Raw genomic sequence first — 23,593 nt, 5'->3', positions numbered from 1 at the left:
ATAGCTTTCAACATGCCATTGACAGCCTGGTTGGAGAGAGCACTTGAAATAGTGGTAGACAGCTGAAAGTACCCATAATTGTGCGCCGGAGTGAGAACCACACTGCTCAAGGGCCTTATTTTCATGTGCTTAAAGAGACAATATCCTGGTTTCAACAAATGCTTCTGGTGCTTCACCGGTGGTGTGATTTACTCCTTGCCTTCCTCCGACCGCCCCTGCCACCCTCTTGCAGGGCTGGGGTCTGGGGGGGCCTGCGCGGCGCCGGGGGAGACCTGGGGCGGCTGGCGGAGGGTTGTGGCGGTGCAGACCCGTCCCAAAAACACCGTCGGGGTGCGTGCGGGGTGACCTGTGGTTTTGGAGCCAAGGAGAAAGCTGGGGGCTCACGGGAGGGTGCTTCTTCCCAGGAGTCTTGTGTGAGCCGTGGGATGATGTTCCCGCATCCCGCGGACCGTCGCTTTGGGCACCCTACCAGTCCCATCGCTCCGGGGGTTTAGGCTTGCGGTGGAAAGTCTTTATAACGTTTTGCCGTGTTTTTCAAGAGGAGGAAGGCTCAGCTGAGCGGTGCGTGTGTACAGCCCCTTGCCTCCAGCCTGCATCCCGCTGTTTAAATCAATAAGCAAGGGTCTGGGCTGGTGTGGCCCAAAGTCTGTTCTGAGACCGCATCTGAGACGGCCTGGCCTGGTGTGCTGGTGTGACTCATTTCAAAACCGTGTAGGTTCGTGGAGGATCCATCCCGCTCAGGGTGCGGGTCGGGGTGTGTCTGCTTCGTGCAGGGCGTTTGGGAAGGCTGGGGTGCTCCCTGCAGAGCAGGGGGTTTCTGCAAGCACCTCCGTCCCCAGAGCATGGCTGAGCGCTGGCCCCAAAGGCTCCGGAGCACTGGGAACCCAGGAGGGGTCTGGGTCTGATCCTGCCCGGGGGTGCTGGGATCAGCCCAGGGGTGCGACCCCCGGGGCAGCGGCAGCCCTGCGGCTCCCATTTGCTTGCTCAGCTAAGGCCAAGGCTAATATATTTTGGCACAGCGAGCATCTCTGTTGCCCAGAGCGGTGCCTGCCAGGGTGCAGGCTCCCCCCCGCACCCCCTCACCCCGGTTCAAGGCTGGGGCTCCGCTTGCACTCGAGTGCTTCGGGTGATTTTTAAGGTTGCTCCTTTCAACTCTGCTCTGCGTATCCCGCGACTGACGGCCGGCAGAGTTATTTTTAAACTTCCCTCTGCCGTGTCCAGGTGTAAAGACGAGAGGCCGGGGCGCCGGGGCTGCTGGGGAGAGCCAGCCCCGCAGCTATTTAACACCATGCCGCCGCACGCTGCTGCAGCCGGAGCCCCTGCCCGGCTCTTGACTCGGCTCCAGCAGCGGCTCTCCGTGCCCTTAAGCGCTTTGGGTGCTGGTAGCAGCTCTGGCCATTTTAAGAGCGGGTGACGGGACTTGCAGCCTGCGGCCAAGCGGTCTGTCTCTTGATTTATAACCAGTGCAAATGTTTTCTCTGATTTCCCCCCTCCCCGCTCGCGAAACACCACCCCAGAAGGGTTTCTTGTCTAGCAGCAGGTCGGATTGCTGGCAGGGGCGAGGGGCGGTGGGGGATTAGTCGGGATTTCAGGTCTTCCTGACTTCTTGCCCTTTTTAATGAGCGGCATGGAGCTGCCGTCAGCATCCTGCTGCCCGGGGTGAGCGTCCCGGGAGGTGCTCCCACGGGTGCTGGTGCTGGGCTGCGCCGGTGGGTGCCTCTCCTGGGGTGCCCTGGGCAGCCCCCGGTCTTTTATCCACGGCTCGTTTGCAGCCGCCGTCTCGGTGATGTATGGCGTGGTCCAGCGAAGATGCAGGGCGTTGGGAGGGGATGCGGAGGCTGGGATTGCCATGGCAACCCGCGGCGGGGAATGGAGGTTTTTCTTGGCAGGAGCGGCTCGGGGGGCTCCGCCGCTCTGGGGCAAGGTGATGAATGAGCCCTGTTATGGGGAAGGTGTCGGGCATGAAACCCTCCCCTGTTCCCAGCCCGCTGGAGGATCCCCTTTCGCTCCCAATTAAACTTTTAATGGGGACAACTGGAGTTTAATATGCTGGGGAATGGGAAATGTTAAAGTGAACAAATATTTAAAGATTATTGAATCTCATGTTAACAGGAAACCTCACGGTTGTAAACATAATATTTTGGACATCTAATATCTTCTTGCTTGCTGAATCCCACGTGGGAAGTCTCTCTCTCTGCAGAGCGCGAAGTTTTTCCTCAAATCTTTGTTGGAAGTTCGGGCAGAATTGGATTTAAACGTGGAGGCCATGGGTTGTTTTGCGTCTTGTTTGCCTGGACCATGTTAGTGCTGATGGTGCCCGGGGAACACTCGGCACCTTCCCTCCCTCTTCTGCGGAGGAGGCCTCTTTGGATGCCGCGTTTTTTTTTTCCTTTACGCCTAAACGACCTTTGCGACACGCAGCCGGAGGGACTGCTCGTGCTGGCACCGCTGTTTTCACCTCAAATAAGGATTGAATTTGTTCTAGAATTTGTTAGGGGCTGGCAAGAAAGAGCTCGCAGGAGAAGCAACTGTGCTGGAGAAGCAATGTGCTGAGTGCTTGTTACGCCTAGAATCCAATAGGCTTCATCTGAAGGAATAAATATTTAATGGACCTGCAGTTTATATATAATCTAATCGATGTGTCGGTGCCAAAAAGGCCTTTAAAGAGGTTTTCCTATCGCTGAGCAACGTGTGATGTGAGCACCGGGGTGGTTATGGGTGGCACTGCTGCCGCTTTGAAGTGGCACGGCTCTGCTGGGGCAGCTGGCGGCCCGCACGGTGCCAGCCCACGCTCCTGCACCGCGCTCCTTCGGACGCGGCGCCGTGGCTGGCCTTGGTTTTTGCGGTTTTAGCTTGCAGCCCAATTTTGTGGGCGCAGTGGTCGGTGGGTGATGCACGCGTGCTGGGTGTTTAAAAACTTGCGCTGGCCAGAGCCCTTTCTTCTGGGAGTACCGTGCCTTCCCCAGCTGTCCGATGCGCCTCGCATCCTTGTTTTCGGGTCCATGATAATCTTGGCGGCTGGAGCGCTCGCGTAGCTGTAGCCAATGTACTTGAGTCCAAACCGGAGTCACTTCCAGATGCCTTTGCCTTGCCACGGCGCGCCAGCACGTTCCCCTGACCTCTGGAAGGGCTAATAAAAGCATCAGGTGTAACGCGATCGCCAGGGTGCTTTCGGAAAAGACGACGGCCAGAAATATCCCTGTCGCTTTGAAGCTGAAAGCGGCAATGCCCGCACAGAGGTGCTGGGGGTTCGTGGGGAGCCCTTGCAGCGGGTCCCCGAGCTGCGGTGGCTGTGGGGTCTCTGCGGGGGGGGGGGGTTCCCTCCGCGGGGGCTGGGGGATGTGGGGGTTCTCCTGGCATCTCCTTGCTTATGGTCATCCTGGGGCACATTGGTTGTGCTTGCCAGGTTAGCCTTGTAGTGCCCCAGCCACTGTCCAGTTCCTCAAAGGAAGGGTTCAGTGTCTGTTGTTTTTTTTCCTCCAGACTGTGATATTTGGATTTTTTTTCTCACGGTATTTGAGCGCAGGTGGAGCTGAGAGCCCCGCTCTGGGTCAGCACCCCACTGGGGCTAGGATTAAAAATCGGAGCTGCTGTAGGGCGCATCCCGGGGACACCTCGGGGCCGAGCGGCGGGGGTCGGGGAGGGCGAAGCCTCGGGGTGCCGGGGCTGGAGGCGGTGATTTGGGGAGCACACGGGGGCTCTCCAAGCCGGGGGTGGCTGCTGCCCGTCTTAGGGAGGAGAGGCACCTTGCCGGTGGGGAGGCTGGAGCGAGACCCGGTTAATCACTTGTGTTATTGATAACGAGCTGCTCAGGGCTGTCGGAAGGAATTTCTGGGCGTTTGATTCTGTGCCAGGGCTCGGCTCCGGCCATTGTTGCGGCGCTGAATCCTCGCGGCTGCTCGGGCCGTGTTTGAGTTGGACCGAAAGCTGTTTTAACAGCTGCCTTGGCCGCCGGAGCAGCCGGCGTTAACTCTTGGGAGCCGGGCGGCGGCGATCCGGGCAGCTCCGCGTGCCGAGCGGGAGCATCGGTGGGGTGCGTGCTGCGGGGCAGGATGGCACCTCCCGGCACCGGGCTGCCGGCTCGCCCCAAACGTGTGCTGGGGTTATCACTCGAGGAAAACGTTATTCCCAGTTAATGGAGATGATGTAGAAACCACAGTTTGACAGCGCAGGTTTGTTGTTAAACTCCCAAATAATGTGGTTGAGCTGGCGGGTGTAAATGGTTACGGGTTAAGTTTCCCGAGTGTGATGGGAGGATGGCGCAAGGAGCCCGAACAGCTTTGGTTTGGGGTGGGGAGGGACCTCGACGGTGCGGAGATCAGAGCAAGCACCCACCCTCGCTGTTGACTAAACGCTCGCCGTGCGGAGCAGCCTGTGTTTGCGGAGGTTTCTTCTGAAGAAACTCAATGCCCGCAAGTAAGCGCCGGGCGCGGGCAGCGATGGCGAGGGGCTGTCCCCGCGCGTGATCCCGGCTGGATGGGGCCAACTGATTTTCTGTGATCCGGCCTCTTTGGAGAGCGGCAGCTGCTGTGAGGATGGGGAGAACCCAGGCTGGTGCGAAGCTGCTGGGGCTGATCCGTGACACTCGGTCTCATGATGGGAAGGGGACCAAAGTGTCCCGAGGGCGTGGGGAGCGGGGCCGTGTCCCTGCGCCGGCGAGCGCGAAGCGCACACAAAGGCGCTTTCGTTGCCTCTTTTGGGAGTCGCTGCTTCCTCTTGCGCGGCCGGGAGGGGACGGGGAGGGGATGCACGGGAGGGGGATGCAGGGAAGGGGACGGGGAGGGGATGCACGACGCTGCTGCCAGGAAGCCTCGTGCAGTCTGGGGGAGGTTGCTCGGTACTAACTGTTGCTTTTTCTTCTTCCCTTTTTTCAGACAGAAATTGCTAAAAGACTGAATACAATTTTAGCCCAGATCATGCCTTTTCTGTCACAAGAGGTAAGGATGTTTTCACACCCCAGACGGTGGATGCTGCTTCTCCCGGGGGGGTTTCCCCAGGCGGGCAGCGCTGTGCCCCTCGGGGCGTCCCATGAGGGGCATGGACCTGCTCCCACCAAACCTCTGGGTTGGGGGTCTGGGGCTGCTCTGGGGTGCCCCGTTGAGATCCCATCTACACGTTGCAAAATCCTGGGGGTGGGGGAGAGCCAGACCCCACGAGGGGCTTTACTTGGCTGTGGGGGTCTGCACCAAGCCCTCGAGCAAAAAAGGCTGCGAGGGGCTGCTCCGGCTCCCCCTGCACCCCATGGAGCAGGGAGGTGCACCTGGGCTGCTGCTCTCATGAGCAAAATATAACAAAAAAAAAAAAAAGGGGTGGCCAGCTCCTGCCCGGGGCTGCTGGGGGGTGCCGCCTCGGCTCGGTGCCCCCGTGCCCGCCTCTGACCCGGCCGCGCGCCTCTGTCCCCGCAGCACCAACAGCAAGTCGCACAGGCTGTTGAGCGTGCCAAGCAAGTGACAATGACGGAGTTGAATGCTATCATCGGGGTACGTGGACTTCCCAATCTGCCTCTCACCGTGTGTATACCCCTTTTATTCCTATCATTTACCATAACCAGAGGCAATCCTGCGCTCAGGCCGGGTTAAAGAAGGGTGGCTCGCAGCACCCCGGCCATCCCGCGGACCCCCCAAACCATCAAAACTCCCCCAATCCGGCATCGAGCGAGATGGGGGGTGGCAGCCGCCGCTCGGGCAGCCCAGTCCCCCTCCCCGGGTGCTAATGCAGCACCGGGGACCCCGGCTGGCCAAATTTGATGTTCTCCATGAGACTGGGGAGCGTTTGGGGAGCGGAGCAGGGCCGGGTGCCCGGCAGCCCTCCCGGAGCCCCCTGAGCCCAGGCATGTCTCTGCGTGTGCTGTTGATGTGAAATGTGCTGTAAACTTGACGGAGTTGTTGTTCCATGCATTGACTTACCCGCTCCCGTCTTACCGAGCTCTCTCTCACAGATATCTCGGGCGGTTTTTAAGACTAACAATTTTTATTGTCTCTTTCATTGATGTAACAATCTCAGTCCTGCAGCAAACCTGCTCTCTCTTGGAGCTCCCTTAGCGCTGGGACATCAGCGTCCCCAGCAGTGTCCTGGGGAGGTGGCTCCAGAGCTCCTCTGGGTTTTGGTGTTTGTTGTCCAAAAAATAGTGATTTTTTTTTTTTTTTAGTAACTACTTGCACTTCTTTCTTAAGCTACAAGGATCTTTGTGATTCTCTGCATTTAACTTGCTTTTATATGCATTTTTCTGGTTTTATGGGTAGCACTAAGTGTAGAAACATGCTCTGGGCTCCTGCAGCCCTTGGGGCCGAGGACAGGCTCGGCGGCAGCCGGATCCCTCGTGGCGGGGCTTGTGCGGTGGCGGCACTCGGGAAGCGGTCCGGGCACGGGAGCGTGTCTCGTTGGGTCCGCGCTGGGGTGGCAGGCAGCACCACGCAGCTGCCTGGCCTCCTGCCTGCTGCTGCTGCCTGCACCTCGCGCCTTCCCGGCGGGCTGGGAGGTGAACTGGTGCATCTGTGGCAGAGACAGCAAGCGAGGGAGATGCTCGGCTTTGAGCTGCTTTAAGTCGCAGCCAGGAGCCCAGGCAGCTAGAGGCAGATATTGGAATTCAATTAAGGTAAATGAGCGGGGCCCGTGACCCCCATTTTCAAGGTAATTGCTTCCTTGGATCAGAGCGAGTGTCGTCCTGTGATTAAGCAGCCAGCCATTTAATCGCTTTGCCTGACGAACTTTCAGGAGGCAGGAGTTATGGGCAGCCGGAGGAGCGCGGAGCTGATCCGGGCGGGCTGGGCAGCGGGGAGCATCTCCTCCCGCTGCGCCTTGGCGAGGGAGGGACGCGGGGTGGCTGCTGGCAGGAGGGTGGCGAGCGATGCCGTGTGCTTTGATGGCTTGAAGAGGAGGGCAGAGCTCGTCTCTGGGGCGTGCTGCACGCTCCGGGCAGATGCGGAGCTGTTTTGGGTCCGTGCTGCTCGGTGGCTGCTGCACCTGCTCCGAGGCCCGCCGAGACGTGAAACCGAGAGGGGTTTGGTTTGTTTTTTTTCCCCCCCAGCAAACAGAATTTCTCCCCTTTGTGCGTGCGCAGGGGTTTGTTATTGTAGGGTTGCTCATGTGGGGCAGATCGCTCGTGTGTGTGTTCCTCTCGAGTGGAAGAGGGCAGCGCGCTGGGGCGTGCATGGACCCACACCCCGTGTCCCATGGGAACAACGGGTGGCTCCGCCGTCCCCTGCCATGCCTGGCAGCCAGAGAAGGTGACTGTTTATAAACTGCACCAGCATCATGGTGCAGGTGCTTTAAACAAAATTGACACACACAAAAAACCACACCAAATCATTAAAACCTTTTTTTTTGCCCCTTTTGAGGTCAAGAACTGTTAATTTTATGCATCTAGGCCATTGTCTCACAGTTCTTCTGCTTCAGGCTTCTGTGAAATTGAGCCCTTGATTTGGTTATAGCTCTGGAAATGATTAGACTACTTTACTAAATTTAACGCAAGTGGTGAACTTAAGTGGTGAACCATTAAATCGGTTAACAAAGGCATGAAGCATGATGTACATAATCCAATTAAAAACACTCTACATACAAGATATTCCTTGCCAGCCTTTCTCATAAATTGCAACCTCCTTCATATCTTAACCATATTTGTCTGGCACATGCCGAGGGACCCCAGAAGGAAAACATCTCTGTCTCTGTGCGTCTCCAGCCAGCTCCTCTTGCCTGGCCTGGACCCGGGGGCTGGGCGATGCCGATGTCCCCGCTGTCACCGGGGCTGGGTTTGCAGCACCTTTGTCCGCAGCCCCTTGCTGCAGGCTGATGTCCTGGGCTCTGCAGGGACGTCGGTCCGGTTTGGGGTCCTGCCAGCAGGTGAGGAGCCCCAGTGCAGCATCCTGAGCGGGTCTGAGCTTGCCCTTCAACTTGGGCACACTGGGGAGGTGTCAGGAGGGTCCCTGGCCCCACAAGGCTGCCCCAAGTCCTCGCACGTCCTGTGCTGTGTGCATGGCTTTGTCGGGCAGGACCGTGATCCTGCTCGGAGTTGAGCACCCCGTCTTGTCCCTGCCACCAGCTGAGATGTGGGGCACCCACCTGGGGCGGCTGGCTGTGGGTGCAGGGGTGTGTTTTGGGTGGCGAAGGTGGCCAAAGAGCTCCTGCAGCCTGCCCTTCCCTGGGCTGTTTTGCAGCAAGCCCCCGCCTGATGTGGTTTTTAAAAACAACCTTTTTCAGGGAAGGGGGTAAGGGGCAGGGGAGGCGAGGTGGGCTTTTCAGCAGAGAAGACGCCGAGTGAGCAGCATCGCTGAGCTCCGCTGCATCCCTCTGCGCCGTGGAGTCCCAGGCGGGTTTTATCCCCCTCCGTGGAGTCTCCAGGATGTGATTCCCGAGCGCTGTGCAGGAGGGATGGGCATCGACCGCTCCCTGGGCTGATGTGTGCAAACCCGGTGGAGCGATGCAGCCGGGGAGGACTGAAGAGGCGGCCGTGGGGAGCTGCGAACAGAGCCTGGGGATCCCCCAGCACCCATGCGGGCACCCTCGGCCGCAGCGGGGATGCGCGCTGGGCTCGTCGGCTCGTCATCTTCTCCTGGCCATGGGACTGACCCGGCCGGGGGCATAGCTCCTTCCAGCGGTGCCGGGATGGAGGTCTGCAGCCCCAAGATGTGATCTTTGCTACCCCACGGAGCTGCGGGCAGCCCAGCCCTGACGCCGGACGGGAGGGATGAGGCTTCAAACCAGGGCTGTTTGGCAAGGAGACTTTCCAAATGGATTCTGCTCGCTGGTTCCTGCCTGCCGAAGGGGAGAAAACCACCTTTAAATGTGATCTCGGGCCACACTGGGATGTTCTGTCTTGACATTCATTTCCACTCCCCTGCGCTGGAGCGGGGCTGCTGCAGGGTGGCTCAGACCCCGCGGGGCCAGTCCCCCGCAGCTCACCGAGCCGTTGGATGGATGTATTTGCCAGCAGCTTTAAAAAAAAAAAAAGGAAGAAACCAGCAGTTTTCTGCTCCGCTGGAGGGCGAGTCTCAGGGTGGTGATTCTTCCTGCCTTCCCCGCTCTGCCCCAACTGGGTGCCGCTGCGTTTGCTCGAGGTGGAGCTACGTCGTCTTCTGGGGCCATGCCAAGGCTGTGACCCACGTCGTCGCGGGGCTGGAGTGTTGCTGCATGGACCCAGGGTGCCCGTGAGTCCGTGCCCCCCCTTCTCTGGGGCTCCTGCTGCTGCGGCGGGGTGTCACCCTGGGGTGGAAAGCCCCTGGGAGGAGCATTACGCAGTGCAGATATTTCTGCCCACCGTGGAAGTTGGAGATTGCTGAGGGTAAAGCATCGGATCTCTGTGCATCCCAGCCCCACAGGGATGGGCACCGCTGGAAGGCTTGCGGGAGAGGGGCGTACCGTGCTGGAAAGCCATCAGGGGCCATTCTCCAGGGTGATGCTCTGCTATAATGGCCGGCCCTGCCTCCCGCTTAAATGGGTGGAAATCACGTGAGACTGGGACTGTAAAGAGCCTCATTGATTTCAGCAAGAGCCCAGGCTCTGTTCCTCTTGCTTTGATGTCGGAGGGATTGATCTCGGTCCGTGTGTGTGGCCAGGAGGCAGGGAGTGTGCTCCGTGCTGTTGAGGGACGCACCGGCACGGTGCCGGCACCATCCGGCAGAGCCCCTGGGGCTGGGGACCCCTGCCGTGAGCCGTGGTGCTCCCCTTGCACCCCTGCTTTGAGGACACCTCCCCAAACAGAGGTCCTGAGGATGCTCCCCCCTCTCTGCCCTGTGGATGGAGCAGCCCAGCAGAAGCCAAAAGCTCCTGCTTTTGAGGACACAATGATTTATGCTTTTCCTATAACAGCACTGCAGAGGCCTAATTGCCTTCTCAATTTGGCTTCTGCCACAGCTGAGACCTCTGCGCTGCCCGGAAGAAGCTATGTTTTAAGATAATGCATCTCCTCTGCCTGAAACTGTAGCTACAGCCTTTCAGATCTGACTCCGGGTTGCATCCTGGGTGGGGATTTCCCTCTCCCCTCGCACAAGGCTTAGAAACCGGAGCCTGGCAGGTGTGGGTCGCCCACCCGCTTTCCCTGCACCCAGCTCTGCCCCGGGCAGCAAGAGGCTGCTCGGTCCCGCTGCGCCCGCCAGCATGTGACAGCAAGTCACCCCTTCCTGCTACCCCCTAAAATAGGCGCTTTAGTCGGGAGGTGGGTGGAACTGGTGCTTCCCCTGAAGACATGGCCTCAGCGTGGGGTTTTTTTTCCGAAAAGCTGCATCCTGGCTCCTGCAGCCGGGCTGCGGGGGCTGGCGGGGCGTCTGCAGGGTGCAGGGCATGCAGCCTGCCCTCCGCCTCGCTGGGGCTGCGCGGCTGCGTGCGCGGCCTTGCGGCGGAGCCGCTTGCTGCCCCGCGGGCCCGTGGGGGGCCGCCAGCACGTGCGGGGCTGCGGGCTGGAGGGCGCCGGCCTTGCTTGATGGCGGGAGGAAGGATTTTCAAGTGCACCTCCTGTGCATGCCGGGGTCGAGCTGTGCCCTGTGCGAAGCCGAGTGCAGGACCTCTCAGGTTAAGCCCGCTTCTCCTGCTTTCCCAGGGTGTTTTGTGAGCTGTGGGCTGTGTCGCGGTGACTGGTGCTGCCCCGTCGGGCTGCGCTGGGCTCCCCCCAGCGCTGCAGAGCACGAGCTGCTTTGGGGGCACCTGGCTGTGTCCCCTTGCAGCGCTGGGGAAGATGTGCTGGAAATTTCCTTGATGGACATGTTGGAAATGTGGGGTCCCCCATACCTGGGAGGTATTTTTGGTGTATCCCTGCTGTGGTTTGAGCCGAGCCGTGCTGCGATGGCGTGGCAGGAGCCCCTTGCCCCCTGGCTGTTGTGGCGCAGGGCTGGGACTGAGCCCCTTTGAACCTTGCGGGCAGGGTCCTCGCCTGCGTTCCGTCCATGCCCCTCGGGGTGCCCCGTGCAGGGACACGCGTTGGTGGTGCGTCCGCTCCTCGTGCCGCAGGATCCTCCTCCGCGCACAGCCTGGCTTGCTAGAAAGCTGCCCGGGCTGGTGACCGCTTCTGCCGTGCTTGGCAGCACCAGGGAGGGAGAAAACCTGAACCGAGCTGGTGGCGGGGACCCGGGGGAGGCGTGGGGGGCTCCGCTACAGCTCGGGTGCCCCCCTGGCACCGTGATTCCTGCTGGAGGTCAGTTGCCCAAATGCAGCTTTCACTGGCAGCTGGCTGGGTGCTGCTCGAGGTGGCCGTGGGTGCAGGCAGGAGGATTGGAAATGCAAGCGCCAGCTCTGAGACCCTCCCGGCTGGACCCTGCTGTCCTTGGGGTGGAGGAGCCACAGGAGTGGTGCCCTGGGGCTCTTGGAAGTGACACCACTGAGGACAGACCGTTGACTGATAGCAACTTGGATTTCAGCTTGTTTTCTTCAAGTTTTTATTTGAAATAGAAACACAGGGGATGCATTTAGTTTTCCCTTCCTCTCCCCAAAGCTGTAGTTTAGCTTTTTCCAGCTAAAAACGAGCAGGCAATTCCCACAGCTGGATGCGTGCGTGCTGGGACGGCCGGGGCTCGCGGCTCCCCAAAGCCCCGGGGAGTGGCTGGGGGGGCCATGCACCGGCCCAGCCAGGCTGCGGCCGCCTGCGTGCGCGCTGGGGGCTGCGGGTGGTGATGCTGGGGGAGAGGGTGCACCCGCGCTCCGGGCAGCCCCATCGCCAGTGCAGGGGATGTCCAGCCTCTGTCGGAAGGGGACAGGAGCGGCAGAGTGGCAGGATGGGGCATAGGCACCGTGCGGGCAGTTTTCTTCTCACCATCAGGTGCCCTAAAGTTGGTCCTGAGCAAATAAGCAAAACTTTTTCTTTCTGAGGTGGCCTGCGAGGATCCAGGATGCTTGAGTTTTCTTTCTCTGATCTGGTTGAGCAGCTGGCACTCCAGCCAGAGCTGCTTTCTGTGTCCTGGGTGGTATTTCTTTATTTTTTTTCGCTTAATATCTACTGAAAAGCAAAACCAGCCAAGTCTGCAGTAATGATGTGAACTGCCTTGAATTAAAGACAACTCCTGCAGTCTGGCCTGGGGTGCGTGTGGCATGCATGCACTCTTGCCACCCGGCCGCGTCGTGGGCAGCTGCGGTGGGGATCAGCGCCGGGGCCGTGCACGGGCCACCCTCCGTCCCTTCTGCTAACGGGGCTTCTCCTTCCAGGCAGCCGAGCGGGGCAGCTCCCCGGGGCATCACCTCGCTGCCCTCCCAGCGTAACGCCGGGCATGCCCCTTCCCGGCACTGCTCCTGCCACCACGCCACCGCTCGATGCCTCGAAATCCCCCCCCTTGGTCCCGCTGCCCCCTCCCCGGCTCACTGGTGGTTTCATTGCAGCAGCAGCAGCTCCAGGCCCAGCACCTCTCCCACGCCGCCCATGGGCCCCCGGTCCAGCTGCCGCCGCACCCCTCGGGCCTCCAGCCGCCGGGCATCCCGCCGGTCACCGGCAGCAGCTCGGGGCTGCTGGCTCTCGGCGCCCTGGGGAGCCAGGCACACCTCGCCGTCAAGGATGAGAAAAACCATCACGACCTGGACCACAGAGGTGAGTGCGAGGGGCTGGGTCGATGGGGTCCCTGGGGGCTGCTCGTCACTGCATCCCGCGGTGCTAGAAATGTCCTGGTCCAGGCATGGCTCTGCTCCCACCGCCCCATCCCTCGGGAGAGTGGGCTTCAGGGGATGGGCTTCTGCTTTTTGGGATGTGGCTTTCCCTAAAGGATGCTCCAGCCCCTTGGCTCAGCCCGGGCGGCCAAGGGAGGTGCTGCCGCTGCTGCAGCAATTCCCAGTGGTGGTTTCCAGGCGCTCCCAAAGCTTTCCCTGCTTTGTTTGCTGAGGTCAAGATGCTCCTTGGGAGCAGCTCAGGGACGGTGGGGTTTCCGAGGTGGTAGGGGAGGAGGGGACCTGCCTCCAGGCTGCTCCTTTCTCTGCTCATTGAGGGCAGGGAATGCAAATTGCTCCCAGAACGGCACCGGCAGATTGACCCCTGTTGGGTTGATGTGCTCGCGGGCCCCCCGAGTTCGCACGCAGGTTGGAGCCTTCGCGGGCTCTGATGGAGGCTTGCTGCAAATCCTGCGTCCCCATTCAGCCGCGCCTTAATGCTGAAGCAGCCTTCCTCCTCTCCATCACTGTTGGAGACTTTCGATGGTCTGGAAACCAGCAATATTCACTAGCAACCTTGGTTTTTCTTATTATTAGCGATAAGACAATCTTTTTAGAAGAAAAAATGATGCATGAGTTTGGTTGCAAACCAATAGCCTTGATGATTTTCCGCACAAATCCCCCTGCCTATTAACCCACGAAGATCTGAGATCTTCCCCATAACGTGCCCATTTGCAGGGCAGTTATCCGACAGCTTCACGAAGCTGTTGGGCTCTTCTGCTGATGGATTTGGGATGTTTTTCCTTCCCGTGAAAGGCAGTGAGAAAAACTGTTGGTAGCAATTATCTAATTACATTCATTTTTCTGCATGGGTTCAAATTACCAGGAGATTCCAGGGAAAAGGGGGCAGTTTGTGTACAAATTAATGGCTAAACCACATCCCGCTGACGTGGCTGCGGGGACGGGCGGTCGGGACCTTCTCCTGGGTTTGTGACTTTGGGTGCAAGGGCCTTAGGCTGACGCCATTCCTTTTGCATTTCAGGGCATTTCCCCTTTCCCCTGTGTGTTTTGCCAAATAAATCACATTGTCTAAAAGAAAGGGGGAGGAGGCAGCGGGAGCTGGATGGACAAGGGGCATGAATTTTAAAGCAAAGCTGAAGGGAGCCCAGATAGGTTTTGAGTTAAGGCAGGAGGCCATGCAATGAGGAGCTTCTAGATCTTTTTTTTTCTGTTTTAAGAATTACTCTAACTTGCTTTATTTTTCTGTCTTCTCTTTTATTTTGGCTGTGACCGCGCCTCTGACACCATCTTCCACTAAAAAGAGCGAGACTCAAGTGCGGTAAGTCCCATTAACCTCCTTTTTTTCTCAGATTCTGGTGGCTGCGTGTTTTTGTTTTACCTATTGTTTTAAAAACCAGGCTTGTGGGTGTGAGCTCCAGGGATGTCTTCTGCACAGGTCCTATTTAATAGAAGAAAAAGCAAGGGGAAAAAAAAGAAAAACCCTTTGGGTGGAAGAGCTGCTGGGCTGCCGGCTGTGCCGGGGCGAGTGGAGCCGCCTCCTCCAGGCTGGTTATGAGATTTGGTTTAAATCTTTTTGATTGCTGCAGAGCTTCAAGATTCGGTTTCAATTGACTAAGCCCTGTGAATGAGCACAGTCAAGTCTGCGCAGCTAAAAATCCTTCAGCGATTAGGAAAGCTATTTTATTCCTGATCACTCTTCTATTATCTTGGGTCATCTAATCTGTCGGGATGGGTTTGGCTATTACGCTGTGTTAAGTAGGACTTGGAAGGTCAAGCAGTTAACTAACCAGCTAAATAACCGTGGTGGAGGGCAACCGTCACCTCCAGCACGGCTGCTTTTTATTTGCGTCCCTGACATCTCGGTGTTAATAGCAGCGGTTCGGTCCTTGTTTTGGCTGGGTGCAGTGCCTGAGCGTGGATGGGAGGGCGGGGAATATATTTTTTCGGTGGGCAGAGGCTGGTAGGAGCCTGGTGGGGGGCTGCCCTCCCCCTGGGGGGGCTCAGCCCGTGCCCCCCATCCCTGGGGCGCACAATGCCGCCGTCTCGGGGAAAAGCTGGCAGGACAAAGCCCGGCTGAGCCGCGGCTTTGCAGCGATTTCCTGCCATCCCCGAGCCCACAAATGGGCCTTTTGAGAGCCGGGGGCGGATGGGAAGAAAAGTGCCATTTAAGGGGGGAGATGGGAATTGGGCATCATTAACCTGCTCCTTCAGTGGGGAGGGGGCCGTCAGAGACGGGAAGGTTCCCGATCTATAAAATAAAATACGGGGTATTCCCCGCGGAGGTTTAATGCGCACGATAATCAGAGTTAGTCATTCATATTTTCCTAGCCTTGCCTGCGCAATAAAAAATATTTAGTTTCTTGGCGGCGGGCCAGCAGCAGGCTGAATGGATCGATGCCTCTAAATGCTTGACATGATTCTCTGGTAGCTGCGAGGTTTTTCAGCATGACTGCCTGAGAAGAAAGACCCCGGTGTTATCCAAAGCTGCTTATTGGGTACCGAGGAGAAACATGAACTGCTTTAGTTCTCCCTTTCAGCTGGGAAAGAAAGGCAGGCAGAGGAGCTTAGGAACATTTCTGCTTAGCAGGGGTGACAGGCTCTGCTACAAGACACGAAATGATGGCAATTTCTCTTGCCGCTCCGAGAAACTAATTGAAGGGCATCTGCGTGGGGCCGGGCTTTCTCCATTGCTCTCGAGGCGGTTTTGTGCTGCCATTTTTGTTCCCGACCCAATCCCGGCGTGCGCGGGGCTTTCCTGGGAACGCTGGCGTCTCCTGGGCTTTGCCGCTGGAAGCGGGCACAGCCAGCCCCCCCGAGCAGAGCCGCGCCGCGGGGCGCTGGGCTCCGCCGCTCCTGGTGACGGGGATTTTTCCAGACATTTTTTTGGATGCCCTTTGGCTCGGCAGAGCTGGGGCTGGGGTGAAGCGGTTCCTTTGCTCCCCTAATGAACGCTGGGAACGAGGCCCCGGCTCTGCTGATGCTGGAGGAAGCACCCACGGGCTCTCGTGGGTGCCAGCCCAGGGCTGGGGCAAAGCTCTGGTGCTCCCCGGGGGGGACAGAGGATGATGGAGATGGGGCTGGTGCTCCCCGGGGGGGACAGAGGATGATGGAGATGGGGCTGGTGCTCCCCGGGGGGGACAGAGGATGATGGAGATGGGGCTGGTGCTCACCGTGGGGGACAGAGGATGATGGAGATGGGGCTGGTGCTCTGTTGGGGGCAGAGGATGGCGATGGGGCTGGTTTAGGGGCGCTCAGCTTTTCCCCTCTCTGCATTGCCCGGTGCCTGCCAGTGGATCCCAGCGGCTGCTGGGAGCTGCTGTAACTGCATGCCGCTTCCTCCCAGGGTTTGCCTTTCTGAACACCAACCAGCTCCTCCCTTGTTTCTGCTGTGCTTTTGCAGTAAATAGGCTCGGGTGCCCAGGAGCAGCCTTGCTGGAGTGGAGCAGCATCCCCGGAGCTCGAAGCGATGCTCCGTGCGCTGGTGGCCATCCCCCAGCCCCAGCTGGACCCTGTCCCCGGCTCCCTGTGTGATGGGGCCGTGGGGTCTCACCCCACCGCTGGGGTTTCACAGTCTAGGGCAAGGCTGGATTTTGGGCTCGGTGCTGGCTGAAGGGCTGCTTGCGACACCTTCTAAGCTGCTGCTCATGAAGTCCCGTTTCCTTCTGTTTCCAACTTAAAACTTTTGTCTGTTATTGCAGAATAATTCCGTTTCGCCCTCGGAAAGCCTGAGAGCCAGCGAGAAGCACCGGAGCTCCACAGACTACAGCATCGACTCCAAGAAGCGGAAAGCAGAGGAGAAGGACAGCATGAGCCGATATGTGAGTGGCAGGGACGGTCGGTGGCTGGGTCCGGCAGCCGGGGCGGGCTGAGAGCTGCCGGGGGACGTGGCGGCGTGAGGCGTGGGGTGGCGGCACGCCTTCAGGCAGGACTTTGGGTGGGAGAAAGCGGGGTTTGGGTAAAACTCTCCAAACGTGGTGTGGGTGAGCTGTGTCCTGCTGCTGGGGGGGTTCGGCTCCCTGGGGGGCTGCCCCCCACCCCGGGGTTTGGCAGCTCTCTGCGGGATGTAACTCACTTCGTGTTTCAGGACAGCGATGGTGACAAGAGCGATGACCTGGTGGTCGACGTCTCCAACGAGGTGAGCTGTGGGGGCATTTCGGCAGGTCCGCTCCTCTCCCCGCGGCACGGTGGGGGTTTGGGGGGTGGGGGCGATGCCTTAGGGGCCCCCCGGCACCAGCCCAATTCCTGCCTGAAAGAGGAGCCGGAGGGAGCCCTCCCCGCTGCTGGGGGTGCCAATGCTTTCTCCTGTCTCGCAGGACCCTGCCACCCCCCGGGTCAGCCCAGCCCACTCCCCCCCGGAGAACGGCATAGACAAAGCCCGCGGGCTGAAGAAGGGGGATGCGCCAAACAGCCCGGCCTCGGTCGCCTCCTCCAGCAGCACTCCCTCCTCCAAGACTAAAGACCTGGGCCACGTACGTCCTTCGTTCTGCCGGGGGGATCGGGCCCCGCCAGCTGCGGGTGCTCGCTGGGTCCTGGGGGCTTGACGAGCAGGGGGTGCGGACACCGATGGATGAACCTCATCCTTTCTTTTTTTTCATCCCTTCTCCATCCAGAATGACAAATCGTCAACGCCCGGGCTCAAGTCAAACACTCCGACGCCGAGGAATGACGCTCCGACCCCGGGGACGAGCAGCACCCCGGGGCTGCGGCCGATGCCCGGCAAGCCGACCGGCATGGACCCCCTGGGTGGGTACCGGTCCCTTGGGTGCCCCGTGGTCCCCCATTGTCCCCTCTTGCTGCTGTCCCCAGCACAGCTTCAGCCTGTGCCCTCGGTTGGGGGCACAGCAGCTTTGGGGGGCGGGGGGGGGGGGGTCAGGCTTCTTGGGGACCTAATCCAGCACAGGACAGGGATGCCAGCAGCTCAGGGGGTCCCCGTGCCAGAGACGGGGTGAGGAGGGAGGTCCCACCATTGCATTTCCTCCACGGGGGCGAGTGGGGCTGGATGCTGGCAGGCTCCGTCCCCTGACCGTGTCCCCAACCCTCCTGCAGCCTCGGCCCTGCGGACGCCCATCTCCATCGCCGGCTCCTACGCGGCTCCCTTCGCCATGATGGGGCACCACGAGATGAACGGCTCGCTCACCAGCCCCGGCGCCTACGCGGGGCTCCACAACATCCCCCCGCAGATGAGCGCCGCTGCCGCCGCCGCCGCTGCCTATGGCCGGTCGCCAATGGTGAGCTTTGGAGCTGTACGTAGCACTTTTAGCTCCTTTTCTCGCTCCCGGCGGGGGGGTGGGTGTGGGGAGGGTCCGGGGAGGTGCAGGGAGGGGGCTTCCCTGTCTCAGCTGTGACACCGGGGCTCCTCACCGGCCGTGTTTTGAATCAGCCACCATCAAAGGGTGCTGGGTGTGGAGATGCCTCCCCGTGGGGTGATGTGCATGTGCCACTACATTGGGGTTTATCCTTCCCCCCATGCATGGGAAGTACCCACTGGGCAGTCCCCTTCCCCTTACTAAACACCGAGTCGTTTGCTTTAAGGCAAAATACGGGCAAAACAAGAAGGAAAACGCTGCCGTTAGTGCAGAGATGGGGGTTTCTGCAGCCGGGGTGCTAGGCAAGGCTTGCCTGCTCCTGTCCCTGGGGGCTTGGGGACAGCATGGGGAGGGTGAGCATGTCCCATGCTGGTCCTTCCAGACCAGAAATCTTTGCCTAATTCCCCAGTCCTTCCACTTTCTGCCAGGGAAAAAATAACGATTAGCTATTGAGCAGCAAGGGAAAAGAGGGAGCTGCCGCAGTCCCATGCCGTCCGCGAGCCCGGGCAGGGAAGCTGTTTGCTCACGTGCCCAGCTCCTGCCTGGCCTTACCCCGTGTGTGTCTCTTGGCAGGTTGGCTTCGACCCGCACCCGCCCATGCGGGCCCCCGGCCTGCCCTCGAGCCTGGCATCCATCCCCGGCGGGAAGCCGTAAGCCCCTCTTCGTCCTTTTGTGCGCTGGGTGGGGATGAGTGCGGGGCTTCACCTGGGGCTGGGTCCCATCGAGCCCCCGCAGGGCAGCGGTGGCCTCCGGCCCCCAGCAAGGCACGACCCGGCAGCCGGGTTGCAATGCTGCCCGGCCACCCCTTACGCTGGGTTTGCAGCAAACCTCTGTCTCTGGGGCTGATCCCTCCCTTTGCCCTCCCTCGGCAGAGCCTACTCCTTCCACGTGAGCGCCGACGGGCAGATGCAGCCGGTCCCCTTTCCCCACGACGCCCTGGCGGGTCCCGGCATCCCGCGGCACGCCCGGCAGATCAACACGCTGAGCCACGGGGAGGTGGTGTGCGCCGTCACCATCAGCAACCCCACCAGGCACGTCTACACCGGGGGCAAGGGGTGCGTGAAGATCTGGGACATCAGCCAGCCGGGCAGCAAGAGCCCCATCTCCCAGCTGGACTGCCTGGTAAGGGGCTCGCCAGCGCTCCCGCACGCGGGAGATGGAGCTGGAGCATCCCCGATGCGTGTGCGAGCGAGCAAGCCACAGCAGATTGCTCCCGGTCCCCAAGCGTGTGTGTCCCCTGCTTTCCCCCACCTCTAATGCAGCGAATCATTCATCGCCCTCCTGCTAACATCTCTTTTCCCCTCCAGAACCGAGATAACTACATCCGCTCCTGCAAGCTCCTCCCCGACGGCCGCACGCTGATCGTGGGAGGGGAGGCGAGCACGCTCACCATCTGGGACCTGGCTTCCCCCACGCCCCGCATCAAGGCCGAGCTGACCTCCTCCGCCCCCGCCTGCTACGCCCTGGCCATCAGCCCCGACGCCAAAGTCTGCTTCTCCTGCTGCAGCGACGGCAACATCGCCGTTTGGGACCTGCACAACCAGACGCTCGTCAGGTGAGCCAGCCTTGGCACCCGGCCGTGGCAGGAGGGCTGGGAGCACCGGGGCTTGCTCTTCTCCGTAATCGGGGTCTTTCTGGCCATGTTTTGGTGTGAGGACCTCATGGATGGCAACAAGAATGCTATTTTGTGATGCTTTGTCTGTAAGTGAGCCCAGCAGGCTCGGCTGGGCTGGAGCACCTTGGCAAAGGATGCTCCCCAGATAGATTTCCAGGCGTGCTTGGTGCAGGGAAGCCTCATAAATACAGCCTGAGCACCAGCTCCCTCGAAGCAACCTACATGCTTTTTGCTAGTGTTCCCCTTGAAGTTTTGCATTATTTTTCGTTGTTTAAAGGCAATTCCAAGGCCACACAGACGGTGCCAGCTGCATAGATATCTCGCACGACGGTACGAAGTTGTGGACGGGGGGTCTGGACAACACAGTGCGCTCCTGGGACCTGCGGGAAGGGAGGCAGCTCCAGCAGCACGACTTTACCTCCCAGGTAAGCACGGGCTGCCCTCGGCCCCGGGAGGGGGGCACGTCCTGGCCTCCTTGTGCAGCTCCTCATGGAGACCCCACGCAGGGGTTTATCCCTCCGTGGAAACCAGGGCAGCCCTCTCGGCAGCTGGCTCGTGCGTGGCCGTGGGAGGTTGGCTCTGTGCAGGGCTGTCCCCGCTGCTTTAGGTGTGACCCAAGGGTGTTGAAGGCAGGCAGAGCTGCGGGGCTCCCCTGGCTCTCGTTTCAGCTTCTCTTTCATGGCTTTTTCATCTACTGCAAGGCTAGGCTGCCATTAAGAAAGCAGGGATGCCTAGGGATGCACGTGGGTGTTGCAGGCTGGCTCTGGGTACCCCGCAGGTGGGATGGGTGCAGGGCTCGGGTACCTGCCACCTCCTGCAGACCCTCCCAGAGCCCTTGTCCAAAGGGGCAAAGCTGGGACCTTGTGTCCTCTTGGCAAGGGCAGCCGTCTCCGTGGGGCTGGAGCCACCCCAGCGTTCGCAGGTCTCGTGCAGCTGCCCCAGACATGTGCACATGCCTCTCCAAATCCTGCTGCGCCTCTTCGGGGCTGCCCAGCAACCTCCACCCGTGCCGTGCGGCTGGTGAAACTTGGAGTTGCGTGATCAGGGTCCAGAAAGGCAGCAGCGTGGCCGAGGTCTCTGCTGCGTCCCAGCTGCTGACTCCACGGCACCGGCAGTTGGGGACCTTGCACTGCGTAACGCTGGGTGTTGTGGAGCTGGGCATCCAGAAGCCGTGCCGTTGTGGTTTCCAGCCTACAAGTAGCCATGGCTTAGAGGCTTTTTTTTTTTTAGTCTCGCTGCCTTCCATACCGAGTTTTCCTCTTCTGAAGGATGCCAGGAAGGTGTTTTCTGTCCAAGGACAGAAGTGCTGTCCCTTGAAGAGGCTGCGTTTCAGCCGGGGTGCCTCAGCCAGGGCAAGATCCGGGGCTGTGCTGCAGGGGCAGACGCCGTCCGCTGGCTCCTGGCTTTGCTGTGCCTGCGTTTCAGTGGCTGGGGACACGGGGATTTAAGAGGACCGGGCTGTGTCCCTCCCCTCCTGTCAGGCTGTTTTTCTTCTGAATTGCTGGCCTTGCTGCCAGTGCTGTGGGCAAAGCCATCCCGTTATTAAAATCGCCAACGGGATCACCCCCAGCTCGGCTCATGCCTGGGCGATCCGAGTCTCTCCCCGATGGGGAATTGTCGGGGACGCGGAGGTGGCTGGTGCCTGCTCGGGCAGGTGGGTGCAAAGCCCCCCTGAGCACCCCCTGTCCCCCTGCAGATCTTCTCGCTGGGGTACTGCCCGACGGGCGAGTGGCTGGCGGTGGGCATGGAGAGCAGCAACGTGGAAGTGCTGCACCACACGAAACCCGACAAGTACCAGCTGCACCTCCACGAGAGCTGCGTCCTCTCCCTCAAGTTTGCCTACTGCGGTAAGCGGCTCCGGCCCTAAATTTGGCTCCTTCGGTGATGGCTGGGGATGCGCGCGAGGACTGCGGCAGGATGGGACGATGGGCGGCACGGTGGCGGGGGGCTGAGCACAGAGGCTTCCAGCAGGATCTGTCCCACGGATGGTGCCGTTGGGGATTATCCCCGTAAAACGATCCCGGTCGTGGTTGCAAATCGCCACGTCGCATCGCGGGAGGTGAACCAGCGCCTGCCCGTGTGCGAGCGTGGGGCGGTGCTGGGATGTGTCCTGGCAGGAGAGGGGCTGGGGCGAGCATCTCTGGAAAATCTCCAGATTTTCCAGTTTCTCTAAAATTTTTGAGGGTAAACAGCCAGAAGCCTCCAGGGGCAGGGAGAAGCCGGCCACGGGGTCCGGCCGGCGGCTTCGGTGCTGCTGGCCATGAGGCGGGGGGTCAGGACGGCAGCTTTCGGCCACTGACGCCGTGTTTCCCGGGCGCAGGTAAATGGTTTGTGAGTACTGGAAAAGACAACCTGCTCAACGCCTGGAGGACGCCCTATGGAGCGAGCATCTTCCAGGTAGGAGGCTGCTTCTCGGGTAGGGCACGGGGGTGGGCAGCGCCTGGACCCCCCTCTCGGCATCGTCCTGGGGGGCTGCCGGCCCTGGGGAGGGGGCAAAGCCTTTTGGGGTGGCCGGATTCAGTACCCAGCGTGTGGGATGCGGCGAGGCCACCGGCATGGATGTTGCTCGGTGAGACGCAGCTGCGGCAGCCTCGTTGGGAAACCAAACTGATGGTTTTTCTCCCCCCTCCTCTTTTTTCCAGTCCAAGGAATCCTCGTCTGTCTTAAGTTGTGACATTTCAGCGGATGACAAGTACATCGTCACGGGCTCTGGTGACAAGAAGGCCACAGTCTACGAGGTCATCTACTAACCACGGATTTGATAGCAGGGCTGGCAGCTCCCAGCGCCGGCGGTGGCAGGACTCGGGCGGCCGGCGGGGAGCGGCCAGGGCTCGGGGGGGCTGCCGCGGGGTGGCCCCCGGGGCTCAGCCACGGACCGGCACACTCCGGCAGGGCTCTGCCTCGAGGGCCCAGCGTACAACACACATGGATTTATTTGGAGGTCTGCAAATATGGCACACATTGAAGCCCTAAACGGATTTTTGTTTGGTTTTAGGGTTTTGGGGTTTATTTTGAAACAAAAATTTTTTTTTTTGGTTTTCTGGTTCTTTCCGTCTGCGCTTTGGTGGCACTATAAAGGACTTATTTTTTATTGTGACTTTTTTTTTTTGTGCATCCTGCATAAGACTTGTGAAAAATGTAAATAACGGACTAGTAAATAGCATTGGAAGGGTGGGGGACCCCTCCCGGTACACTAGTTGTGTATTTTTCGTCTGCTGTAATTGTATTCCACTGATGGTTTTGGTGGTGGCAATTTTATTATTTTTTTTTTTCCTTACCCCCCCGAGGCGTCCGTCGGGACGTGACTTTGCCGTGCAGCGCGTAACCAGGCTGAGCAAAGATGTCCACTGGTGAAAGTTGTTCCTACTGTCGTACCCGTGCGTTGTTCGGTGTGTTAGTGATGGTGGGACACTGCTGGGACCGCGGGGGACTCGGTCGGATCCTCAGCTACTGATGGGACATCAGCAACACAATCACCTTTTTTTATATATGGATTTTTTTGTGCTCGTATGTTTGAAGAAAAGGGGAAGCCCACGCTGCGGGATCGTCTGCGCAAGCCCTTCTTGGTCTTCGGACAGAAGCAATGAGGAGTGATTTCAAAGAAAGCATAGTAAATTCAGCTCAGGGAGCCACGAAAGATAATAGCAACTTATGTGTTTTGTATTCAAATGAAAGTAAAGAATTAGAATTGATAACCTTTAAAATACAGTTTTTTTAAAAGCAAAGTTTACTAACAAGTAGGGTTTGTGTGTGGTGGGGGGAAGGGGCTGGCTTTGGTAGGGTCCTGTGGGCTATATGGTCTTGTGTCTTCTGGTATATAGGTTCCGATGAAGCAAACCCCCTCCCCGCACAGGCCTGCGTTTCAGCGTTTTGTACTAAAGGGTTAAAAAAAAAAAAAAAGGACATAACGGGAAATAAAAGTATTTGTGTAGCAGAAGCGCTCACCCTGTATTGTAGCATATGGAAGAGAATTTTTATACTACATTTTTATGGATTATTTTTTAATTTTTGATTTTAATCTGGTCAAAAAAATAATGCTTAGGGTTCAGGTGAGAACTGCCTGGTTTACAGACGTGGATCGTACAGACAGGGGAGA

The 23,593-nt window shown here is 59.3% G+C and overlaps 1 protein-coding gene across 9 annotated transcripts in view; it reads left to right on the top strand.

The window, feature by feature from the left end:
- TLE3 (TLE family member 3, transcriptional corepressor) overlaps window positions 1-23,222 on the top strand; it is a 28,927-nt gene extending 5,705 nt beyond the window's left edge. The window contains exons 6-21 of one of the 9 annotated variants that reach the window (XM_082322675.1): window positions 4,875-4,937; window positions 5,406-5,480; window positions 12,301-12,502; window positions 13,878-13,894; window positions 16,275-16,394; window positions 16,661-16,711; window positions 16,890-17,045; window positions 17,187-17,319; window positions 17,623-17,804; window positions 18,456-18,532; window positions 18,755-19,004; window positions 19,190-19,437; window positions 19,775-19,922; window positions 21,194-21,344; window positions 21,818-21,894; window positions 22,140-23,222. In XM_082322675.1, the coding sequence (XP_082178801.1) occupies window positions 4,875-4,937; window positions 5,406-5,480; window positions 12,301-12,502; window positions 13,878-13,894; window positions 16,275-16,394; window positions 16,661-16,711; window positions 16,890-17,045; window positions 17,187-17,319; window positions 17,623-17,804; window positions 18,456-18,532; window positions 18,755-19,004; window positions 19,190-19,437; window positions 19,775-19,922; window positions 21,194-21,344; window positions 21,818-21,894; window positions 22,140-22,247 (2,058 nt within the window). In that variant the 3' untranslated portion in view covers window positions 22,248-23,222. Of the gene's footprint in view, window positions 1-4,874; window positions 4,938-5,405; window positions 5,511-12,297; window positions 12,503-13,877; window positions 13,895-16,274; window positions 16,395-16,660; window positions 16,712-16,889; window positions 17,046-17,186; window positions 17,320-17,622; window positions 17,820-18,455; window positions 18,533-18,754; window positions 19,005-19,189; window positions 19,438-19,774; window positions 19,923-21,193; window positions 21,345-21,817; window positions 21,895-22,139 lie in introns of all 9 variants that reach the window. The other 8 variants (XM_082322672.1, XM_082322673.1, XM_082322671.1 and 5 more) reach the window with 8 other exon arrangements.
- Window positions 23,223-23,593: the final 371 nt, after the last annotated feature.

The sequence above is a fragment of the Platalea leucorodia genome, assembly GCF_965183815.1.
Source record: "Platalea leucorodia genome assembly, chromosome: 9".
NCBI lineage: Eukaryota > Metazoa > Chordata > Aves > Pelecaniformes > Threskiornithidae > Platalea > Platalea leucorodia.
Note: the sequence above shows the minus strand (reverse complement) of the source record. Positions and strands in the feature narration are given on the sequence as shown.